The sequence below is a fragment of the Saccoglossus kowalevskii genome, chromosome 5 (genome assembly GCF_978046115.1).
Source record: "Saccoglossus kowalevskii chromosome 5, keSacKowa6.1, whole genome shotgun sequence".
NCBI lineage: Eukaryota > Metazoa > Hemichordata > Enteropneusta > Harrimaniidae > Saccoglossus > Saccoglossus kowalevskii.
Window position 1 is genome coordinate 24,372,771 of NC_140645.1, and position 26,670 is coordinate 24,399,440.

The 26,670-nt window shown below is 35.8% G+C and overlaps 2 protein-coding genes across 4 annotated transcripts in view; one reads left to right on the forward strand and one right to left on the reverse strand.

Moving 5' to 3' along the window:
• On the reverse strand, nt 1-11,912 carry LOC144345935 (phosphoglycolate phosphatase-like). Its single transcript, XM_085499649.1, has 8 exons — nt 11,799-11,912; nt 9,951-10,018; nt 9,611-9,703; nt 8,692-8,832; nt 8,187-8,246; nt 6,815-6,962; nt 1,414-1,513; nt 1-746 (listed from the first exon to the last, which is right to left on the reverse strand). The coding sequence occupies exons 1-8, from the start codon at nt 11,881-11,883 to the stop codon at nt 524-526; spliced, it is 918 nt and encodes a 305-aa protein (XP_085355775.1). The 5' UTR covers nt 11,884-11,912; the 3' UTR covers nt 1-523.
• A 4,515-nt stretch (nt 11,913-16,427) lies between these two features.
• Nucleotides 16,428-26,670, forward strand: part of LOC102805392 (alpha-2,8-sialyltransferase 8B-like) — a 158,697-nt gene continuing 148,454 nt past the window's right edge. For 2 of the 3 annotated variants that reach the window (XM_085499260.1, XM_085499255.1), the window contains exon 1: nt 20,562-21,089. Coding sequence is in view for 1 of the 3 variants with exons in the window: in XM_085499257.1 (XP_085355383.1) it covers nt 16,600-16,623 (24 nt within the window). In the remaining 2 variants the exon portion in view is untranslated. Of the gene's footprint in view, nt 16,624-20,561; nt 21,090-26,670 lie in introns of those variants that run through there. The other variant, XM_085499257.1, reaches the window with a different exon arrangement.

Here is a 26,670-nt window from a genome sequence, read left to right on the forward strand (position 1 = left end):
TCACATGACAATGGTTTATTTTGTAAAATCATTAAGCTATTGTTTCATGGCACTATCAAATAGCATTCTTTTGTGTGTTACAGTGAAGTATTTTGAGAAACTTGTCCTAATATTTTTCAAAAATCACTATTTTTAGAACAATTAATTCTTAGAGCGCAATGTTAAACAAAACAAATCAGGGAAACAAAAAGTACCTCATCATTTACAATATATTATTTTTGCAGTCTATGTCACCAGTCTACAATTTGAGATATGTCATAATGTCTCTGCCATAGGAACCTATGGTAAAAGCACTATAATACTGCCAAAATGGCAACTAACCCGTAAAATACAACCATGATTTTCTCGCAAAATACACCTGGTGACCCCAACTTTTTAAAAGTCAATAATGTTATATTGCCCGGAAGTACAATTTATTAAAAAATGAATAAATTCTGGGTAATTGAAATCATGAGTAGGCTTCTACCTTAAGTTATTTATGTTGAACAGTCTTATTACGAACTAAAAACACAGACGACAATGATCACAGTTCTTTCCCAAGCTCAGCCAAACTCGAAATAAAATAATCCGGCACCATTTTCTGTCTTTCAGTGGACTTGCTTTGCATGTTCTCCATCGCGTCACTCCTTTTATTGAGACCTGTTTCTACCAGAAGAGTTTTCAAACCATTTCGCCTCCCCATTAAGATATCACTCGATAACTGGTCACCAATCACCACTGTTTTTTGCGGATTTATACCATTGCAGCTATGACAAGAAGTAAACAGATAGTCAAATCACGGTAAAAATGTATTCAAATTATTATGCATAATTTTATGACAATGTACGGACCAATTTTTCAATTTGTTAAATGTTATCTCTGTTTGGTTTTCATCAATTATTCAGTTATTAAGGTAGAGCTCATTAAATAACAAATACCCATAATTTATTCATTATAAAATAAATTGTACTCGATATTGACTTTAAAACATTTGGCGTTCACGAGCATAATTTTCGAAAAAAAATATTGTTTGATTTAGTGGATAATACTTTTACCATAGGTTCCCTTGATAGAGATTTTATGCTATATCTAAAATTGTAGGCTGGTGACAAATACTATATCGGTAATGATGGGGTACATTTTGTTGTCCTAAATTATTCCAACAAATGCAATTTAAAAAAGGTCAACATTGTGTTCTTAGACTATGGAATTGTTTATTTAATTATACCGATTTAAAAACAAACATATTAGGGACAAGTTTTTTTTATAAAAAGAAACTTCACTTTAACACACAAATATAATATTTCTTGTATCATGGGACAATAGCTCCAAGATTGCACATAATAAACTTATAAACCTTATCATGAGATTATATGTAGGCTTCTATCTTAACCAAGCTTTTAAGAAAATGAATCTACAGTTTAACAGATTTACCTGTTCATAATACTTTGAAAAAGATATTCGCCCCGTTTTCCGACCACTACTGGTTGGCGTTGTACTGCCGTCCCGACAGCTGATACAAGGACACCGACATCTATAACAAACACGTCACAACATTATCATTTTAGAATTATTCTCTAGCAGGATTTTGTAACAGCTCTTTGTTCGATGTAATCGACAGAGTGCAGTGTAATACTCCTTTTATTTAAGTCGCGCCCCCTAGGTAGTCGTTAACAGCGCCAATGATCTGTGGTCGGCCGTTTACAAGAATTGTAGTTTCTGACAATTACTATACGAAACGTATGACGGCCTATAAAAACATTCGACAAGTATTCGGCAGGTAATTTGCAATTTCATTTTCACCAAGCAAATTGAGTACGCTACGCAATATGTGTATATTTCGTCGTGACTTTCGTTCGCAAAATGTGTCATGGCATGCCCTGAGTGCATCGACCTGCAAGAGCAGTTTCCTATTTTAAATTGCGTCTAATAATAAGCCAAGCGTTCGAAATGGGAGATAAATGACGAAGCGTCCATAACAAATTGTCTGTCAAAAACAAACGTAGATACGTGCTCGCTCGTACGCCAGCTTTATCTCACACAAAAACTAAAATCACAAAATTCGAACATGTCATCAGCTGTTGCTCAGTCATATACATAGACCCATTGAAACTATATATGGAAACGTGTTTTATCAGTCAGGCTATGCCGTGATTAAACACCCGCAGGAGACATGCCGTGGCGGAGAAAGATTAATGCAACAAACTCTCCATTCACTCATTGAATTGCAGCTCAAGTGTTACACAATCGACCTGCTGGTGCCCATTGTCCTTTGTCTTGAGGTTGTGTCAATACATTTGTAATTCATGTGATGTGGCCAGTGGCCATGGTTTTATGTGTGCATGATATATCATGTAATACATCAAAGAAAGCAGTGTTGTTAAAGCAACTGTGATGTAAGACAAAATGGGAAACAACCGATCGGTCAGAGACCAGAGATTTACTCTACGCAACGTAATTTAAGTCTGTGACTATATTTATTGAACATTGCAGAATAGACCACGCCATTTTAGAATGAACTGTGCATATACCCGACTTGAATTTGCCTCTTCGCCAGAAATAAATTGTTTATTTTACTTTACACAGCTCAGATCAGTAACTATACACATAAACAAAAGATTAGCGCAGACGTCGACTACCTGCATTTAATGAACGATGACAGTTGCCGTCGATGAATAATCAGTCAAATACTAAGCTCCACCCAACCCATGGGACGGAAATGTTGGCTTTTAAGGCGCGGTAGTCGTTGCGCCACTCATGCGCAAGATATATGGGTCTCATATAAACAAAGATGGCGACTTTGACTGTTGGGCAGATCAACGAGTACAAACTGAGACTTTACTAAGCTTTAAATCGGTATTTTTAGGTATCGAAGGAGTCGCCGGCGGTAATTAGTGCAAGTCCCGCCCAGGTCAAATCTCATACTTCTAAATTCCATTAAAAAGTGCATTGTGGCAAAAATAAAGTTCATCAACACTAATGTCGCACATGCGCAGCACGACGACCACCGCCCTTTAAGGTGATGTCAGTGCGACGAGAGCAGGGTTATTTTGAGAATGATGTTTGTCACGAAACGCCGATGTTTCCATTCCTTCACGCAATTATTCCAAAACTTGACACGTTACAATTTACGCAATAAATCTGAAAATGTTAAAGCGGAGGGGTCCCCACCTGCGGACACGCGGTAATTGAGTCCCGAGCGATGATAACAACGCAATGTTTGGTGGGTAGACGCTTGTATGTAAACAACAACCCGAATTACGCAAAATGAAAACCACACAGCTCTCTTTCTCTGCTTTACTGTAGATCTTGTGTTCTGCCTGAGTTGTCAATTTTTTCGTTGTCTGGCTCTTGATGTTGCGCAATATAACAGAAGTCATACATGGCTTATACCGAAATAACGTACATCAATGCTGCAGATAATTGGAGGAATGGCCAAACTCAGAGGCGAAATACCACAAGATTTTGGACCAATTTCAGGAATGCACTGGTATACTCACCTCTGGGAAGGTTTTTCCTACTATGTTATGCCAACTTCATTTTAAAGGTATTCATGAGACACAGAAATAACTTCAAAACACCAAAATACAATAAAGCATGCGGAACGTTGTACTTGCAATCGTGGTAACATGATAGAAAGAAGCCCTGGAACTAGCATACAGCGATTATAGATACATCAACCGGTGGAGCAAATTCGCACCCGTATTTCGGCGTTTTGAGCTTTATTCGTGCAATTTCCTGTTGGTGGCAAAGTTTGTATACGTACGCCCTAACTTCCGGGTTCACGAGCGAGTCACTGCAAAGAATTGTTTTGCACGCGGAGTTTGCGCAATTCAGCAAAGTTGTGTTTTTTTCTCATGGGATTCAACCCTGCTGTGCGTTAGTCACATTTGGGGATAAGAGGGGCCTTGAATAAATAATGCCCCTGGTCCACTTCCAGTTATCTGATCTAGATGAAATTGTGCATGTGTAATGATTTCCATGTTTGTGGATCATGTTGCAAAAAATAGCTCTGAACTAAATGTGGTTTCTGTTTTACAGGTGTTTGAACTAAGTCAGGTGTGAAATGGAGCCAGTAGAGTGTTGCGCAGTGATACGGTTTTTGTACTAGTATTTGAAAAGAAGCACACCAAAGGAGACTTTTGATGAAATGAATGAAACTGATGGTGATGATGCCCCATCATATGACCTTGTAAAACGCTGGCATCGTGGATTTAAACATGGCCGAAAGTCTGTGGAAACAGCTCCCTGACCTGGGCATCCCTCTTCTGCCATTGATGAGGCATCTGTTCGTCAAGTTGAGGCAGCCATTTTGGAAGATTGACACATTACTGTTCACCAAATAGCCCAAGAGGTCAAGATTAGTACAGGGTCTGTGGAAACTATCATTCATGACCATTTGCATATGCATAAGGTGTATGGCAGATGGATTCCCAGGTTGTTCACACATTTCCAGAAGCAAGAACGCGTCTAGAGCTCAAGGATGAATTTGCACAGACTTCCGGCCATGTTTGAATTCACGATGCCAGCGTTTTACAAGATCATATGAAGGGGCATCATCATCATAAGTTTCTTTCATTTCATCAGAGGTTTTCTCTTTTGGTGTGCTTCCTTTCAAATACAAAAACCGTATCACTTCGCAACACTCAACTGGCTCCATTTCACACCTGACTCAGTTCAAACACCTGTGAATCAGAAACCACAATTAGTTCAGAGCTGTTTTTTTGCAACATGACCCATAGAGATGTAAATTATTTCATCTAGATTAGACAACTGGAAGTGGGTCAGGGGCATTACTTATTGAACGCCCCTCGTATTTTCGTCAGACATTTGCATGAAAACCAACAAACAGGGGCGACCCAAACATAACAATGACCGATCACTGGTAGCATAGTGGTTGTTGCATCAGACTCATGATCGATAAACTCAAGTTCAAATCCTACCTTAGGCTGAACACCTAAAGGGTCGACCCCTACCCTGGGTGAGTGTGCCACAGACTCAATGGGAAGGCCAATTCCACTGACCGAGATTCATTCACTGATTAAAGGTGCTTGTATTCGACCGAGCCTGGTTGACGCCAGGATAACGCATTAAATTGCCATTTGATAGTGAGATGGGCGCACATCCCTATAATGTGTGTAGTTCCAAACATGAATATGGCTTCTGTGGCAAAAATGCACTTGCAACTTGCAACAAAAAAAAGTCAGGAGAGTCAACAGTGCCATTCTATTGTATTAAAGAAGGTTTTATGCCACCGAGTAATATTTCACTTTTTTTTTAATATGAAAAAGTACTACATGTACTAACTTGAAGACACTGGCCGAAGAGCACAATTCTTCAACATGAATGCAAATTACACATTCTTACTATAATTATATATATAATTGTAATATATCTTTGTATGATATCATACTCACATCAGTGTTTAACTTTTTTTGAAAAGAAAACAACGAAACAGACAAATTTATATGTACATGGCAACATTGAAATGAGTAGTCATTAAACAAATTTTGTTTACATGGCAACGAGATCTCGATCCCAACCAACCATATCCTTTTGAGTTATAAACCAAATCTGCTGAAATCTAATCAATTGGCCCCGTGTCCAAGCCAACCCCTCCTTAAAATTGTATGAAAATCCATCAATAACATTTTGAACTACACCAATTTCGAACACGATGGGAATCGGTGTCAACACTGTCTGGTTCAGTGTAGACATTCTCTGTCATCCCCAGTCTAAGTAATGCACGACGATCCAGTCAAGTAGCATGAAGTATACAGTTCGGCCGTCTGTTGCTATAGTTACCATCGAATCTACATTATGTGTAGACTACTCGTTTGTTGTCAAAAACACGCTTCGTCACTTTAAATAGCGTTTCCATGGTTATAAATAACTTCGTTATCACGATTTGCCAAGCAGCCACTGTCCAGGTACGCATTTCGCATAACAGATGAGTAATAATCGCAATTCCGAATCTGCATTCGGATACATTGACTCATCCAATCGGATTATTCAATAAATATTAGACCCATATATTGAATTATTTCTTTCCATGACGTTGCAACACCTCCACCAAACTAAGAGAACCGTCCGCCCAGTCAAGACAATATACTTTTGTCTAATGTTATCTTGGCCTCGGGGAAAATTGTACAGTGGGAACGAATTTAGACCGGGACACTACCACTGAGGAAATTACTGGCTTACATTGGGCAAGAGATTTGACGAAAAACATATATTGTGTGGCGAAAAACAAATTGCGTGACCAAATACTTTATGTGACGAAAAGCATCGCATGGCGAAAAAATATTCTAACACGTTCTTTGCAAAAAACGTTGTGTGGCAAAAAAAACATCGCGTGGCGAAAACATATTATTGTATTAATATTTTGTATCAAAAAAATGTTGTGTGGCTAAAAAATATTGTGTGGCGAAAAGACATATTGCGTGATGGAACACATATTGAGTGGAGAAAAATATATTACGTGGCGAAACGCATATTGTGTGGCGAAATACATTGTATGGTGAAATACGTATTGCATGACAAAACACACATTACGTGGCGAAAAACTTAGCGGCCGAAACGCATATTGTGTGGTGAAAAACAATGCTTGACAAAAAATTGCGTAACGAAACCCATATTGTATGACGAAAAAACATTGCGTGACGAAACACATTGTGTGGTGAAACACATTGCATGAAAAAGCACAGCGAAACGCATATTGTGGCGAAAAAACATATTGCGAGATGAAACACATTGTGTGACAAAATACAAATTACGTGCCGATTGTAGCATTGGGCCATTATACAAATTTAGGTTTTGTATATATTGACTTTACCTGGAATAACAATGTCCCCTGTGACTGGAAACTTTTCATCTTGATTAGTTGCAATGAATACACATCCCGGATCACTGAGATATGTACTTGCTTTAATTAGTTTGATGTAACTGAAATGTTCGTCAAAACCTACGAGTACAGCTTTTACCTTGAACGATAACAATATTGAGGTTAAAGCGGAGGGGTCATCACCTGCGCATGCGCGTAGTTTGAACCCTAAGCGACGATGACAACGCACGCTTAAAAACGCAAAGGCTCATGGGCAGACGCTTGTTTGTGAACAACCATGTGATATGGCCGTTTGCAACATGCTTAGGTGACGACCTTTCCTGTTTAATTAGTATAGGTAAGCAATATGTTAACTCCATATTAGATTTTGCAAAGGATTGTGGGATATAAAATTGAACTATAGAGGGCGTGTAGGGGCGCACATCATTCCATGTTGAAATCAGTTTTTTACCTTTACTGTTTTCAAGCAACGCATTATTTTTTTAATTACTGTTAAACATTCATTAATTTTACTAAGAAGATTTTTTTTAGATTTTTTACTGTTTTTGCAAACATACATTTGAAAGGAAATGCAAATAATGACAGTGCAGAGAAAAATACAAACAATGATGTTAAAAAAAGTAGAATATTTCATCTACCAAAATGCCAACAAATATTCCTTGTTGACGCAGGGTCAGATCATTTTAAAATTGTTATGCAATGTTTCCATATAATTTTACAAAATCAAAAAAAAATGTCCTACATCCACCTTTCCAGCGAGTATGATGAAATCGCCCGCCGTGCTGTAGAAAACTATTGCTTGAAACGTTCACAATTTTATGACAGATCTTCATCAATTGAAGTCACATAAAGTTTTTTAAATAATAGGCAAAACAGATAGATGAACTATTCAATGGAAATAGTGGAATGCATATATATATGATCAACATACCAACAATTATTTTGTTGAAATTTAATATTAAATGTTTCCAGCTAATGGGTTGTACGAACAAAAGTAACGTTAATTTAAACGTGTCCACATTTCAAACTCCAACATCGAACATGTAATAATACCATTAATGCACTATAACAAATATTGAATCAATGAGCCGTCAAACATGTGAACTGTAAATATTATACAAGCATTCGCAGCCCACTTCCATGAACGACTAATCAACAATGTGAGAGAGAGAGAAATAGAAAGAAAAATAAGAGAGATCAAGAGCGAGAGAGAGGGAGGGAGAAAGAGACAAAGACAAAGACAGAAACCGAGGGAGAAAAATAGAGAAAAAGAAGAAAGAGAAAGAGCGAGAGAGGGAGAGAGACAGGCAGACAGACAGAGTATCATCTGTCACTTGGAAAACACATAATACAAATAATTCACCTCTTTATCAATAGATAATGCTTTCCATTCATCAATGTCCAAAGATGTTGCAGGGTCTGGCTATAATCATATTAAACATTACATTTGAATTATTAGTTTTTGCATATACACTCCTACTGAACGTTTTATACAGTGGACTACAAAAGCGTATACCACGTGTAGCGCCATGCAAACACGGGTCAAAGTTCGAAGACAGATTCACTAGATATTCAACCAAGCTCAGTACAATACAGACATACACAAATATGTTTAGTTATATCATTCAGTAAAAAAACACAATTATAGCGGGAGGGTCATCGCCTACGCACGCGCGGGAATTGAGTCCCAAGCGATGATAACAACACACGCTAAAACGCAAAGGCTCATGGGTAGACGCTTGTTTGTAAACAATGATACGCTATGGCCATCTGACGCATGCGCAGATGCTGACTCCTCGTTTTAAGTTTTTAGACACTACAAATTGTATTACTTTCGAAAAGTTGATGTTAATTATATCAGTACTTACACCTTCTCCTACATATTGAATATCCATTAAATCTAATTCGTCCGCCATTCCTTTGCTTCCAACAAGATAGACTTTACCAGTAAATTTTAAACAATACTTAAGATAGGAAGCAGCAGTAAACGCCGGGCAGACAATTTCTTCCTTTTTCATAAATAAATAAAAAAAGTAATGAACTCAACAAAGGTACACTATGCATGGCAAAGACCTCTGTGGTTAGTTTTGACGGCCAGGCGCTTTGCCGGCGCCGTTGTCATCAATTCGAATTTCGACTGATTTGTGTTTATATGTTCTTATTATGCCTATGATAACATTAGTTCATTGAAAAGCCTAAATTTGGACGTTACAAACGTCTTATAAATATATTTCTTATATACAAAAACTCGTTGTTAGATTTCAAATTGACCAACCCAGAAATTGACATCGAGAGTTGTAATTAATATTAACCAATTAGTTGAACATTCAAACAACCAGCTCATTCAGAGTGGACGCCGTAGCAGTTGCTATGTCACTTGAATATATTCACGCGCATTATAGGCGTAGATCAATGTTGAACTGTTAAGCTAATCACAACTAAATATTTGAATTTCAATGAAAGCTGATGATCGGTATTTATATTTTCTTTTATAAACATGTTTAGTACAGCTTCAATAGTGGTAAAGCTTTCTGCCTTTCATCGTATAACCACAAAATACACCTGTAGTTTATAAAAATGAAAGTTTATAAATATGAAAAATAACATAATAAATAGTTATATGTAGCATATATTATGTTATTTTTCATATTTATAAATTACAGGTGTATTTCGTGGTTATAGTTCATCTGTTTGTGCATACTATTATTCATAATATATTATTGTACTAGTATCTTCAATTCATGTATATATAGAAATATCAAATAATTTTGATATTAAACATATTACCAAGTATGCTTCGAAACCAAGATTTTGTAACTTCTGTAGAACTTGATAACTAGAATATATACTGTTATTTGTCACAAAAAATATTCTTTTTCCCTGAAAAAAAAAGCAACAACAATAAAAACACAAAATATTAAAATAATAAGTATTGAAAACACAGCTTCTTCTAGTACACAACTTGCTAAAATACAAATAGGCACGTTACGATCTATTTTATATCACAGTGATGACCTGTACGCACGAAGAGGAAACACAACATGCATACTTTATCGGTATCAGAAACGCACCATCCAAGTTTTAAAATATAAAATGTGTCTAACTTTAAAAGCGAATATGGTCTTACCAGACGCCGCATTTTAGTGAGTGTTTCTGCAGCTCCGGGTAATGCAGTGTCATGTCCCCATAACACTCCTGGGCCGGACAAAACAAAGAGAAATTTATGAAATTGTATAATCTTAGTAAATCTTTCGTATAGACCAGATATTGATAGTATATAGCATAGACGGAGATATATGCGTAGTCTATATACTGGGGCAAACCTGAATATTCCACATCAGATTATTGAAAACTATGGGAGCTTAAAGATAAATCCAAAGAAACCTCACCAAAAATGCGATATGTTGGTTGAAAAAATAAATAAACAAAAAATATATATATTTATGAATCACAGAAAATATCTTCTGCAGAAGAAATGTATCATACCTATTCCAACTTAGGAGTCGTTTTAGAATATTTCAATCATTTCTGGCGTCGAAATTAGCGTGCAATTCAAGTTTGTTTGTAATTACAGTGAAAAGTCTTAAATATTTATTCTAAAATAAGTTTAACTCACAAAAAACCGATTTCCTGTTTCTTTAAAAAACACTTGTGCCATTTTCTTCAAATAAATTAATGGCAAAATATCCTATTGCAATAATTATACATCAATTCCGTGTTGTAGTGCGTTCGCCATCCGACGTTATTCGGAAATTCCCCGAATATGTTCGGCTGAAACAACCCAGCATTCTGTCTAATCGATCGTTTTGACATATGAGGTCAAATGAAGCAGTTTCAGGTCAAATCGTGCATCTAGTGTTTGTTTGAGACCGAAACCGTTTGCTTACGTTTTGTACGCTTTTATAATCACGACTGAATAATATTCAATGTTTGTAACAATATGAAAACAAGTCAGTTATTCGGAACAGATTGCTCATTTTACACTGCCAAGTATTTTTTATTACGTTGAGGAATTTTTTTTTGAACTGTGAACACATTGTTTGAGACGCATATTTTAGAATCAATTGAAGGACTTTGATTCTCGCTCGACACCTAAATAAGGATTCTTACGCCAACCCCTGCCATGACTATTTTTACAGTGGATTGAAATAGCGATTAAAAACAACGCGATTAAAGATCGTTCTAACCGAATTTTGAGTCACGTGTTTCATAGCCCGCACTCACCCAAAAATAAAACCTGTCTTCAAAACCATCACCCAGGACGGGATACGGCAATACTGAACTATGATTTTCAGACAATAATTAACAACAAATTTTGAACGGTAATACAACACAAAAATGATGAATAAATTTATATAGCGAATTGCAAATATTATAAGCCGATAACCCCAGCGTACCAGGCTTGATCTTAATATAAACCCCACCATTATATTTCAGTTAGTCTATATTCGTGTCTACCAATATATAATGTGATATTTAAATGGTTATAGCTTAAATATGCAGAAGCAACAGTACAGTAAGAGTACTCTCGCCGGTGTTGTGAATTCCTTAACATTTTTGTTGATTGCCATGCACAAGTTCATTAATTACATTACTGGGAAGCAGTCTAATAACAAACGTTTCGTACTGTTCTGGTTGGAGAGAGGGTGTAGGTTTAGGCAGCTGCCGTACTAGGCGATGCTCTGAATAAAAACAAAACAAAGCACTATTTGGTTCTGCACGAAATGAATGGAGAGCGAGGGGCTCTGCGGCTGCTGTACTGGTACTTAATGGTACGTACTTACGTGCTGACCGAGCATCATGGATCCCACTCAACAGTGACGCATTAAAGCTATATTGTGTATCTAAATCACCATCTCCGCGGTTAAAAGAATTGCGTCCAGTCAGATGGAACGCACAAAAATATACTTGCATTGACAATAATTTACAAAAAATAAAAATATTTTTGTGAAGTAACTCGATTTTTTCCCCTTACCATCGCAGTCACAAAGAATCGTGTCAATAGAGGATAGAAAATCATGGACCAAATTAGCGGTAAGTTCCTTGCAGGCAGCCATCATCAAGCACAGATACACCGCACTCGTAACCTTTCCACGCGCGACCTTGATTCAAATTTTGTATACGTATAAAACAGATTGACATCGCCGCAGTAATATGATTGGTTCTACTAATCACGTGGTACCTCGAATCAAAATTTTCAGTATTATGATGCTATTCATAAATGGAAATACCCAGAATTTATCATTCATTTAGTGATAAATCGTACTTCCGGTAAATATAAGGATATTACCTTTAGACAGTTTAGGGTCAGCAACCTAATTTTCCAAAAAAACTATAATCGTATTATGGTGAATGGCGACCATGTTGTCAGTATTAGAACACCGTTACAATTTAGTCAAATAATGGATATGATATTTTGTCATATATCAAATTGTAGGCGGGTTATATATTATATGTGACAAGGTACTCTTAGTTATCCTGAATTATTTCAAGAATCTGAGTTTTTTTTTAAAAAAAATACGAAAAATGAAATTTCTACTAACATTGCGTTCTATGGAATTGTTCTAAGAATAAAAATTTTTGAAAACAAAGTTTTCAATGTCACAAATTAAACAATGATAGTGCATCTGACTGCTGAATGGTTTTACAGTGAACCCAGTCAACATGTAGCGATTTTCTGGTTGTACCGCACAGTTAAAATATAACTTTAGTGTCTCCCGGAAGCACTTTTCACCAAATTATTCTCAGACACAATATAAGTGAACTGACAAAGTGAAAGTGACAAAAAGAAAAAAAAAAAAAAATCATAAAAAAAAACGTTCAAATAGTTCAGACTTAAGAAGACCATGTCTTTTCGAAAAAATCTACTACAGGCTCGGGCGTAACGAATGAGTTGGGAAATATATACCCCATAGGTAGGAGCATTGAGCTATACCTCCATGGTAGGAGAAAGTGTAATATTGTTGTATGAAAAATGTGGAAAATTCATGATAGTCAAATTAACTCATCTCTCTTGTCATATAGTCTGATGGAGAGTCGTCACCTGCGCATGCGTCAGATGGCCATAGCGTGTCATTGTTTACAAACAAGCGTCTACACATGAGCCTTTGCGTTTTTAACGTGTGTTGTTATGGTCGCTTGGGACTCAATTCCCGCGCGTGCGCAGGTGACGACTCTCTCGCTTTAAAGTCAAACTCAAAACACAGACCTAAATTTCAAACAGGAGCAGCATATTCTGTAGTATCCTTAATCTCAAATTTAACCGGATATATAATTAGAATATAGTCACTAAAAGTAAGATTGATGTATGAACAAGTTAAGAAAGATCATATGCAAGATGATAATTCGGGAAATAAAATATCTATAATACTATTACAATCACAGTGCAGTATCACAGAGAGAAACCAAAATTCTTCTGATATGGTAATAATGCAGAACATAAAAACTAGCACACAGGTAGTGAGTTCAAATGTCGTATGCTGAAATAACATACAATATTACACAACACGCGGTTAGTAGGGATACAACTAACTTGGTCACTCTGTATATCGCTGTTGTTTCTCTCCAAGTGAAAAAGATTATAGTCTACAATTTTATAGTTATATTTTCAATATTCTCTAGGATTCCAAGTGAAAAAGATTATAGTCTACAATTTTATAGTTATATTTTCAATCTTCTCTAGGATTGCCTATACTTATTCTAGTAATTAGTGTGGCATGGTTTTTTGATGACGTCATGCAAAATGCTTGATTTGTTAACTTTTCACTCGGGGTCCACTCAGCCAAAACGTGGGATACAATGTGCGTCACTGGATGTTGGAAATCACCAGGCACGAGACCAGACACACCCTTTAAAGCAATTTGTAAAATTATTGTAGAATTGAATTGATAACCAAAGCATTCAATACTCGTTACTTTGGGTGTTACAGAAAGTCTAAGAAGTATTGGGGCAACCAATTTGCAAATTCACTAGCGAAGTGGCTAACTGCTAGGGTCTTGACTGAACAGTTGGCTTCGGAATCTCGCTGGTGCTGACTTGTGGCCGCGTTCATATTACAAGAAATTGCGATTCTATCATATAACCGATGCAAAAGACTTTTAGAATTTTGATTGGTCAATTGGTTTGGCAGCCATATTGGATTGATTGACACGCAGATCGCCGCAAACCAACCAATGCTGAATAGCGCAATATGTGTTGATACAATGATATTGGACTGTAATTAAACCTGAAGTGGTTATTTGACTACCTTCTGAGGGTCTGGGCGATCAGTTTTTTTATGGCATATAGTACATTACTTTATTAGACGTACACGTCAACCTTTTTCGCCATATTTCCCCCTAAAACGGCAAAATACTCTTGAAAATCATCTTCAGAACCACGAAGCAAAATGCTCTCATATATAGTATTTAGCTTCTATATATATGCAGCGTATAAGTCTTTGAAAAAAATGTTATGTTTGGTTACATGGTTTGGCCGCCATTTAGAATTTCTTCTACTGTCTGTACTCAAGCTACAATTATGTGATCACCTTCTTATTTGCTACATTGCATTGCCATCTTGTATTTCAGGTAAAAATGAACAAATGGTTGGGCATTTGTTTCTCAAAGGTCCTTCACCCAATCAACTAGATATGTTGTATATATCATGTCTGGTCATAGCTTTTTATAAGAAAAGAATAAAAACAAAACAAATGAGTCACATAGTTTGGCCACCATCTTGGATTTTGTTAAAAGAGTAATCAGACATGTACATGTGTTGTATTGGTCCGATTGGGCTCAAATTGCGTATGTGCGTTCTACTAGTGAGAAACATTCTTTTACACGAATGGTACATAGCTACATCATGTGGCTGGGCGCCAGTAGGGTGGAGGTTTCTGACATCATTATATGCATAACTGTTACGTCCCAAACACTGTTGCAGTTGGGAAGATGAAACCCGCCTTATTATGATTATGTTAAACAAGGAATCGACTTAAATAACAGATGACCATATATGGTCCTGTAAACTCACTGATATTTATAATTGTCATATCAGAAAGACTGTTGCAGAATTGGACATGCAACTAGTGTCACAATGAAGGTATCAAAGGAAATATGTTTCCTACATAAGAGATTATACCATATATGATCATGGAACTTTAATAATGGGCATAAGTACGTGGCTTATTATATATTATGAAAACCATATCTCGATTACAAAACCAGGTAAATACATCGAACCAATTGCATTTTGACCCCATGGTATACCGATCATTCAAACTACCCTAATAGAAATCCGGCCAGTGACCTCATTTATTATTGAACAGATGTCTGATAGCTTGGGCGTGCTGACGCCGCTCACGTCTTTAATTATAGCTTTGCTTGTATTCAGTTCAACAGCTCACTTCCTTCTGCTTCAAATGTATTGAAACTTTTCTGCTGAAGTTATTGCAGTTTTTAAATGTTTATATTGATCAAGTTCAACGTAAAGCATTAAAACCATGAACCCAAACCTACAGTGGATTTTAAACGGATTGATAAAGCATATATAAAAATAATGCTCAAACAACCTGGCAGATTTGTAAACTTCGCGTGGCTAACAACCACTCTGAATAACAATATTGCATACATACAGAGCAAGTTTCGCTGCAAAAATACAATATTAATTATGAATTTATAAATACAGATAAGAAAACAAACATAATTACGGGTTGTTGTCAGTGGCTGGCCAGTGATATGATATAGCTTTCTCCTTATTCTAAGCTTGTGCTCACTTCCTTCTGCAACTTGTCACATTTATTTAAACTTTTCTGTCAACCATAACTTTGTTGTCCTCAAGTTGTGTCGTTGTTTGAAAGAGAAGCTAGAGCTAGAAACGTGGTTTTTAACAAGAAGTCAAAAATAACACTTTTTACCAAAAAAAAAGACAAATATATTCACCAAATTTAGAGAATTAGAGAAATCTGAGTGAGGTCCACCTCTAGTAACAATATGTATAATATCAAAGCAATCAAACTTGCAGTTTTCAACAAGAAGTAAAAAAATATCACTTTTTACCAAAAATATTTATCTAAATCAGAGATATTATCACGAAAATAACAAACCAGAGAGAGGTCAACCCAAGGTACACCAGGTACACCAAGTCAAAAAGTAAAAAGGTGATGCCGACGCCGATGAACGACAATGGACAATCACTCATATGATAAGCGCTGCTCGACAAAGTCGGCAGCAGAGCTAAAACATTACCATATAACTACATCGGATTTTAAGCAGATTGGTATGGCAGGTAAGAGTCCCTTGTGGCCCCCTTACCCATAACTCTAATCCTAACCCCATCCCTCCAGTGCCACTCCCCTATTTCAATCTTTGGGTCACTTATTTGGGTCAGTTATCTGGATATGGGCATATTTAATTACATTGGGGTCTGGAGTGTTAAGGTTCAGGTTATGTTTGAAGAGCCTTAATGATCTCTTTCCGTTATAACATATGTAAAAAAACTCTTAAACATTTATTAACTTCACGTGTCTAACAATTCGAACTAAAATAACAACATTGCACATATACGTTTCGCACGATTATAAAAAAGTTCAATACAAACAAACTAAACAACAACATAGTTACGTGTTTGGAATAGTGGGGGCATCAGTGACGGGCCAGTGACTCGTTATACCTTTCCCTTTATTCAGTTATTGATTACGCTCGGCAGCTCCTCTTCCCACGCTGCTCTTCAAATTTATTGAAACGTTTCCGTTGAGCTTTCTCTCAATGTTCAGAAGTTATATAGTTGTGTAAATCAACATGAAGCTTTTAACGACTTTGAGAGTAAGTACTTTTATATTTTTATTAAGAATCTACGCTCGAAGGCTAGGCCTAGCTTATTGTTGCTCAGATGTTTATAAAGTGCTCAAAGAATTTTCACTTGAACGTTCTTGCAATTTTTAAATTTTATATAGTGATCGCGTTCAACATGAAGCGATAAAATCTTGAACCCTAAACTTACATTGGATTTTAATAAGCTTGATATAGTATGAAGAAAATGCACAAACAACCAGGCAGCTTTGTTAACTTCACAACCAATTTGAATAACAACAACGTCAATACAATATCGAGTAGTAATTGAGGAATGCAGACAAACAGAAAACATAGTACGTGTCTAAATGGGTCAGTGACGGATCGAATACTAATCATAGTTTTCCCTCTATTCAGTTTACTTTTTATGTTCAGCACCCTACTTCCTTCTGCTACTCACCCAATTTATTGAAACTTTTCTGATGAATGTAACATTTTTCATCAAGTTTGTTGTTGTTGATAACGTAGCTAGAACCTGGAACTTTGTTTGGTGATGGGCACCAATGGGATCTGATGCAAATAACATTCAAAATGGCGATCGGCCTATTGGTTTTGCAAATATCTTGTTTTGAAGTTTTGTATTGCATCCCACTCGGCCATTTTAACATCAAACTAGCTGAGGACCTGAAATTAGTTTTGCAATGTAGTGTCCTGTGCACATGCAACATTTCAGTTCATTTCAAAGCTTTGTTTACCTCATGGAAAAAATCTTCTTACGTTTGGCCGCCATCTTTGATTTATTTTTTAGACAAAAATTACCAAAAGTTGCGGGCATTTGTATTAAATGAGTGCTTCACTGATCAACTTGATATTTTGTTTAGCGAATTGGTTGGGAAATATATAACCCATGGGTAGAAGAGTGTGAGATATAGCTGTAAACGTGTGGGAAATTGGTGATAGTTGAATTAAAATCCTCTCTTATTTCACATATTCTGCTAGAGCTGACCTTTAGTGATAAATTCATGGCGCAGATCTAAGTATGAAACAGAAGGAGGAGATTATGTAGTCTCATTAATCTTTTTTTCATCAAGTTTTTTATTTTTGTTGAAAAAATAGCTAGAAACGTGGTAATGTGGACCAATGAAACTGGTGCAAATAGCATTAAAAATGGCGGTCGGCCTATTGGTTTTGCAAATATTTTGTTTTGAAGTTTTGTATTACTGCCCACTCGGCCAGTTTCAAATCAAACTAGCTGAGGACCTGAAATTGAATTGATAATCAAAGCATTCAACACACATTACTATTCAGTGGGGTTTTTAATCAAGTACTTGGATTTGAATTTAATGCCTTTGAAGTAATACGTAAGAAGTCATCTTACTCGATGTCAACGTCATTGGGTCTCCCAAGCATTTTCGAATATATCCGGATTATAAATAACATCTTTCTGATTTAAAATCCTGTGTAAGGATTGGCTTCTTTTTTTAACTACATCTGTGTCAATGACTATGTAAATCCTGTGCTATGATAGCAGTTTCTGATGAGATTTGTCGAACAATCACTGAGCACCATACAATGTAATTTTCAAAATGGCAAATTGCGGTGACCGATATTCGACATATAAAAATGAAAAAAAAGCAGCTAAAAAAAAAATCATAAATACAAGAAATTACGATTAAAAATGACCATAACTGCATCAGATTTTAATAATATTTGTATAGCATAAATAAACTACTCAAACAACTATGCAGCTTTGTTAACTTCATACGCTTAACAACCACTTTGTATAGCAACGAGGATACAATGTTCATTAGTGATTGATGAGTACAGACAAGAGAAAACAGCATTACGTACCTGGATTGTTGTAAGAGGTCAGTGACGGGTCGGATACTAATCATAGTTCCCCCTCTATTCAGTTACTTTTTCTGTTCAGCAGCTCACTTCCTTCTACTACTCACCCAATTTATTGAAACTTTTCTGTTGAATGTAACTTTTTTTCATCAAGTTTTTTATTTTTGTTGAAAAAAATAGCTAGAAACGTGGAACTACGTTTGGTGATGTGCAGCAATGGGAACTGGTGCAAATAGCATTAAAAATGGCGATCGGCCAATTGGTTTTGCAAATATTTTGTTTTGAAGTTTTGTATTGCTTCCCACTCGGCCAGTTTCAAATCAAACTAGCCGAGGACCTGAAATTGAATTGATAATCAAAGCATTCAACACACATTACTATTCAGTGGGGGTTTAAATCAAGTACTTTTATTTGCATTTAATGCTAACTTCAATTCATAACAAGTCATCTTACTCGATGTCAACGTCATTGGGTCTCCCAAGCATCTCCGAATATATCCGGATTATAAATAACATCATTCTGATTTAAAATCCTGTGTAAGGATTGGCTTTTTTTAACTATATCCGTTACAATGTCTATGTAAATCCCACGTTTGATATAGTATGAAGAAAATGCTCAAACAACCTGGCAGCTTTGTTAACTTCACGTGCCAACCAATTTGAACAACAACAACGATACTATATCCATTACGATATTGATGACAAACTTGTCTGGATGTTGTGAGGGGTCAGTGACGTGTCGGATACTAATCATAGTTTTCCCTCTATTCAGTTTACTCTTTCTGTTATTGAAACGTTTCTGTTTAATGTAACTTTTTTGTAAGTTTTTTTGTTGTTGAAAAAAATAGCTAGAAACTTGGAACTTTGTTTGGTGATGTGGACCAATGAGAACTGATGCAAATAACATTCACAATGGCGATCGGCCTTTTGGTTTTGCAAATATCTTGTTTTGAAGTTTTGTATTGCATCCCACTCGGCCATTTTAAAATCAAACTAACTGAGGACCTGAAATTAGTTGTGCAATGTAGTGTCCTGTGTACATGCAACATTTCAGTTAATTTCAAAGCATTGTTTATCATGGAAAAAAGCTTTTTACGTTTGGCCACCATCTTTGATTTATGACAAAAATTACTAAAAGTTTTGGGCATTTTTATCACATGAGTGCTTCAACCGATCATTATATATTCTGAAAACCATATCTCGATTTCAAAACCAGGTAAATACATCGAACCAACTGCATTTTGACCCCGTAGTGTACCGATCATTCAAACTACCCTAATAGAAATCCGGCCAGTGACCTCATTTATTATTGAACAGATGTCTGATAGCTTGGGCGAGCTGACGCCGCTTACGTCTTTAATTATAGCTTTGCTTGTATTCAGTTCAACAGCTCACTTTCTTCTGTTTCAAATTTATTGAAACTTTTCTGCTGAAGTTATTGCAGTTTTTAAATGTTTATATTGATCAAGTTCAACGTAAAGCATTAAAACCATGAACCCAAACCTACAGTGGATTTTAAACGGATTGATAAAGCATATATACAAATAATGCTCAAACAACCTGGCAGATTTATAAACTTTGCGTGGCTAACAACCACTCCGAATAACAATATTGCATACATATAGAGCAAGTTTCGCTGCGAAAATACAATATTAATTATGAATTTATAAATACAGACAAGGAAAACAACATAATTACGTGTCTGGGTTGTTGTCAGTGGCGGGCCAGTGATATGATATAGCTTTCTCCTTATTCTAAGCTTGTGCTCACTTCCTTCTGCAACTCGTCACATTTATTGAAACTTTTCTCTCAACCATAACTTTGTCGTCCTCAAGTTGTGTCGTTGTTTGAAAGAGAAGCTAGAGCTAGAAATGTGGTTTTTAACAAGAAGTCAAAAATAACACTTTTTTTCCAAAAAAAGACAAAAATATTCACCAAATTTAGAGAGTAAGAGAAATCTGAGTGAGGTCCACCTCTAGTACCTATATGCATAATATCAAAGCAATCAAACTTGCAGTTTTCAACAAGAAGTCAAAAATATCACTTTTTACCAAAAATATTTATCTAAATCAGAGATATCATCACGAAAATCGGATTTTAATCAGATTGGTATGGCAGGTAAGAGTCCCTTGTGGCCCCCTTACCCATAACGCTAATCTTAACCCCATCCCTCCCTATTTCAATCTTTGGGTCACTTATTTGGGTCAGTTATCTGGACATGGGCATATTTAATTACATTGGGGTCTGGAGTGTTAAGGTTCAGGTTATGGTAGAGCAGCCTTAAGGATCTCTGTCCGTTATAACATATATAAAATGCTCAAACATTCTTACACATTTGTTAACTTCACGTGTCTAACAATTCGAACTCGAATAACAACATTGCACACATACGTTTCGCACGATTATAAAAAGTTCAATACAAAAAACAAAACAAAACAACAACATGGCTACGTGTTTGGAATGTTAGGGGCACCAGTAACGGGCCAGTGACTTGTTATAGTTTTCCCTTCATTCCGTTCTCGACTACGCTCGGCAGCTCCCTTTCCTTTGCTGCTCTTCAAATTTAATGAAACGTATCCGTTGAGCGTTCTCTCTGTTTTCAGAAGTTATATAGTTGGGTAAATCAACATGAAGCTTTTAACGACTTTGAGAGTAAGTACTTTTATTTTGTCATTAAGAACCTACGCTCGAATGGATAGACCGAGCTTATTGTTGCTCAGATATTTATAAAGTGCTTGAAGAATTTTCACTTGAACGTTCTTGCAATTTTTATATTTTATATAGTGATCGCTTTCAACACGAAGCGTTAAAATCATTGACCCTAAACTTACATTGGATTTTAATAAGTTTGATATAGTATGAAGAAAATGCACAAACAACCAGGCAGCTTTGTTAACTTCACGTGCCAACCAATTTGAAAAAACAACAACGATACCATATGCATTACGATATTGATGACAAACGTGTCTGGATGTTGTAAGCGGTCAGTGACGTGTCGGATACTAATCATAGTTTTCCCTCTATTCAGTTTACTCTTTCTGTTATTGAAACTTTTCTGTTTATTTTTGTTGAAAAAAATAGTTAGAAACGTGAAACTTCGTTTGGTGATGTGAACCAATGGAAACTGGTGCAACTAGCATTACAAATGGCGATCGGCCTATTGGTTTTGCAAATATTTTGTTTTGAAGTTTTGTATTGCTTCCCACTCGGCCAGTTTCAAATCAAACTAGCTGAGGACCTGAAATTAAATTGATAATCAAAGCATTCAACACACATTACTATTCAGTGGGGGTTTAAATCAAGTACTTGGATTTGCATTTAATGCTATTGAAGTCAACAAGTCATCTTACTCGATGTCAACGTCATTGGGTCTCCCAAGCATCTTCGAATATATCCGGATTATAAATAACATCATTCTGATTTAAAATCCTGTGTAAGGATTGGCCTCTTATTTAAATACATCCGTGTCAATGGCTATGTAAATCCTGTGCTATGATAGCAGTTTCTGATGAGATTTGTCGAACAATCACTGAGCACATTACAACATAATTTTCAAAATGGCAAATTGCGCTGACAGATATTCGACATATAAAAAATAAAAAAAAACAGCCAGAAATATAAGAAACATTTCATAAATACAAGAAATTACAATAAATAAAAAAATGACCATAACTGCATCAGATTTTAATAATATTGGTATAGCATAAATAAACTACTCAAGCAACTATGCAGCTTTGTTAACTTCACACGCTTAACAACCACTTTGTATAGCAACGATGATACAATATCCATTAGTGATTGATGAGTACAGACAAGAGAAAACAGAATTACGTACCTGGATTGTTGTAAGGGGTCAGTGACGGGTCGGATACTTATCATAGTTTCTCCTCTATTCAGTTACTTTTTCTGTTCAGCAGCTCACTTCCTTCTGCTACTCACCCAATTTAATGAAACTTTTCTGTTGAATGTAACTTTTTTCATCAAGTTTTTTATTTTTGTTGAAAAAAATAGCGAGAAACGTGGAACTACGTTTGGTGATGTGGACCAATGGGAACTGGTGCAAATAGCATTAAAATGGCGATCGGCCAATTGGTTTTGCAAATATTTTGTTTTGAAGTTTTGTATTGCTTCCCACTCGGCCAGTTTCAAATCAAACTAGCTGAGGACCTGAAATTGAATTGATAATCAAAGCATTCAACACACATTACTATTCAGTGGGGGTTTAAATCAAGTACTTGGATTTGCATTTAATGCTATTGAAGTCAACAAGTCATCTTACTCGATGTCAACGTCATTGGGTCTCCCAAGCATCTCCGAATATATCCGGATTATAAATAACATCATTGTGATTTAAAATCCTGTGTAAGGATTGGCTTCTTTTTTAACTACATCTGTGTCAATGACTATGTAAATCCTGTGCTATGATACAGTTTCTGATGAGATTTGTCGAACAATCACTGAGCACCATACAATGTAATTTTCAAAATGGCAAATTGCGGTGACCGATATTCGACATATAAAAATGAAAAAAAAGCAGCCACAAATAAAAAAAATCATAAATACAAGAAATTACAATAAAAAATGACCATAACTGCATCAGATTTTAATAATATTTGTATAGCATAAATAAACTGCTCAAGCAACTATGCAGCTTTGTTAACTTCACACGCTCAACAACCACTTTGTATAGCAACGATGATACAATATCCATTAGTGATTGATGAGTATAGATAAAAAAACAAACATAATTACGTACCTGGATTGTTGTAAGGGGTCAGTGACGGGTCGGATACTTATCATAGTTTCTCCTCTATTCAGTTACTTTTTCTGTTCAGCAGCTCACTTCCTTATGCTACTCACCCAATTTATTGAAACTTTTCTATTGAATGTAACCTTTTCTTCATCAAGTTTTTTTGTTATTGAAAACATAGCTGGAAACGTGGAACTTCATTTGGTGATGTGGACCAATGAAACTGGTGCAAATAGCATTAAAAATGGCGATCGGCCTATTGGTTTTGCAAATATTTTGTTTTGAAGTTTTGTATTGCTTCCCACTCGGCCAGTTTCAAATCAAACTAGCCGAGGACCTGAAATTGAATTGATAATCAAAGCATTCAACACACATAACTATTCAGTGGGGGTTTAAATCAAGTACTTGGATTTGCATTTAATGCTAACTTCAATACATAACAAGTCATCTTATTCGATGTCAACGTCATTGGGTCTCCCAAGCATCTCCGAATATATCCGGATTATAAATAACATCATTCTGATTTAAAATCCTGTGTAAGGATTGGCTTCTTATTTAAGTACATCTGTGTCAATGGCTATGTAAATCCTGTGCTATGATAGCAGTTTCTGATGAGATTTGTCGAACAATCACTGAGGACCATACAACATAATTTTCAAAATGGCAAATTGCGGTGACCGATAATCGACATATAAAAAATGTAAAAAAAATCCAAAAATAAAAAAAAAATCATAAATACAAGAAATTACAATGAATTTTGAAAATGACCATAACTGCATCAGATTTTAATAAGATTGGTATAGCATAAATAAACTGTCCAAGCAACGATGCAGCTTTGTTAACTTCACACGCTCAACAACCACTTTGTATAGCAACGATGATACAATGTCCATTAGTGATTGCTGAGTAAAGAAAAAAACAGCATTACGTACCTGGATTGTTGTAAGAGGTCAGTGACGGGTCGGATACTAATCATAGTTCCCCCTCTATTCAGTTACTTTTTCTGTTCAGCAGCTCACTTCCTTATGCTACTCACCCAATTTATTGAAACTTTTCTGTTGAATGTAACTTTTTTTCATCAAGTTTTTTACTTTTGTTGAAAAAAATAGCTAGAAACGTGGAACTTTGTTTGGTGATAGGCACCAATGGGATCTGATGCAAATAACATTCAAAATGGCGATCGGCCAATTGGTTTTGCAAATATTTTGTTTTGAAGTTTTGTATTGCATCCCACTCGGCCAGTTTCAAATCAAACTAGCTGAGGACCTGAAATTAGTTGTGCAATGTTGTGTCCTGTGCACATGCAACATTTCAGTTTATTTCAAAGCTGTGTTCAACTTATGGCAAAAACGAGAAAAGTAGAACATTTTTCATCAGTCATATGGTTTGGCCGGCATCTTTGATTAATGGCAAAAAGTTTGTATATAACATGTGCGGCCAAAGCTTATCACGAGAAATACGAGAAACTTCCGCCATCTAAAATTTTGCAAACAATTATAACTGTGCATTTACATGTGGTATATTGGTCTAATTAATCTAAAATTGTGCATGTACATTTTATTCTGAAAATGCATTCTTCCCTTGAAATCTTTCCATAGATTTGGGTTGTCTGCCTTCATCAATATACATAACACAATATTTGTTGCAGATAGGGAGGTGACTGGTTTGAACAAAATATATGACTAAGATAAAAGTTGGCCATATATGATCATGTGACCTTATTCATATGCATATCCACTTGGCCTATAAAATATTCGGAACATCATGTCTCGATCACTAAAATAGATAAATACAAAGAACCAACTGCATTTTGACCTCATGACATTGATCATTTCAACTTCCTGTCAACAATAACGTGACCCCATTAATTATGAAACAGAAGCCTGAATGTTTGGGCTTCACTGATGTCGTTGGTGACTTTAATTCCGTTCTTGTACCTGTTCAGTAGCTCCTATCCTTCTATTGCTCGTCAAATTTCTTGAAACTTTTCAGCTGAACGTTCAACCTGTTTGCTTGGCCACATGTGTATTTGTAATTATATATAAAACAATTGCTTTTTGTTCAGTGTTATCACCTGCTACACTATACACTACACAATACAGTCACACTTTAAAACAATGAACCCGTTTCCCATTCTGTCACGTGTGAAGTCACACTTTGCATGGCGGCTCATCTAAATAGGGTTGTCTTTCTGTCAAAGACAAATGTTTCTGAAACAATGACAAAAAACAATAACATTTTGAGTTATCTTACTAACATACGAAAAATCAACACACCAGCAAACCAACACTATCGAAATCATAATGTCCTTTGCGTATGTAAAAACAAGTCCACTCAAGTCAAAAAAGAAACAACCTTCAAGTTACACACAAATGAACCAATAACAGTTCAACATAAGCATACTAAATTTATTAATCTGAAAACAAATTACTGACACTAATTTAAAGTCACAATTGAATATATCAGTGAAGTAAAGTCGACTAAATCGAACCTTCGCTGAAAATAATATAACCAATTCGAACTAAAATAACAACATTGCACACATACGTTTTGCACGACTATAAAAAGTTCAATACAAACAAAGAAAACAACAACATGGTTACGTGTTTGGAATAGTGGGGGCATCAGTGACGGGCCAGTGACTCGTTATAACTTTCAACCTGTTTGCTTGGCCACATGTGTATTTGTAATTATATATAAAACAATTGCAACTGCTTTTTGTTCAGTGTTATCACCTGCTACACTATACACTACACAATACAGTCACACTTTAAAACAATGAACCCGTTTCCCATTCTGTCACGTGTGAAGTCACACTTTGCATGGCGGCTCATCTAAATAGAGTTGTCTTTCTGTCAAAGACAAATGTTTCTGAAACAATGACAAAAAACAATAACATTTTGAGTTATCTTACTAACATACGAAAAATCAACACACCAGCATACCAACACTATCGAAATCATAATGTCCTTGGCGTATGTAGTCCACTCAAGTAAAAAAAGAAACAACCTTCAAGTTACACACAAATGAACCAATAAAAGTTCAACATAAGCATACTGAATTTATTAATCTGAAAACAAATTACTGAAACTAATTTAAAGTCACAATTGAATATATTAGTGAAGTAAAGTCGACTAAATCGAACCTTCGCTGAAAATAATATAACCAATTCGAACTAAAATAACAACATTGCACACATACGTTTCGCACGACTATAAAAAGTTCACTTTTCTGATGAATGTAACATTTTTCATCAAGTTGGTTGTTGTTGAAAACGTAGCTAGAAACGTGGAACTACGTTTGGTGATGTGGAGCAATGGGAACTGATGCAAATAACATTCAAAATGGCGATCGGCCTATTGGTTTTGCAAATATTTTGTTTTGATGTTTTGTATTGCTTCCCACTCGGCCAGTTTCAAATCAAACTAGCTGAGGACCTGAAATTGAATTGATAATCAAAGCATTCAACACACATTACTATTC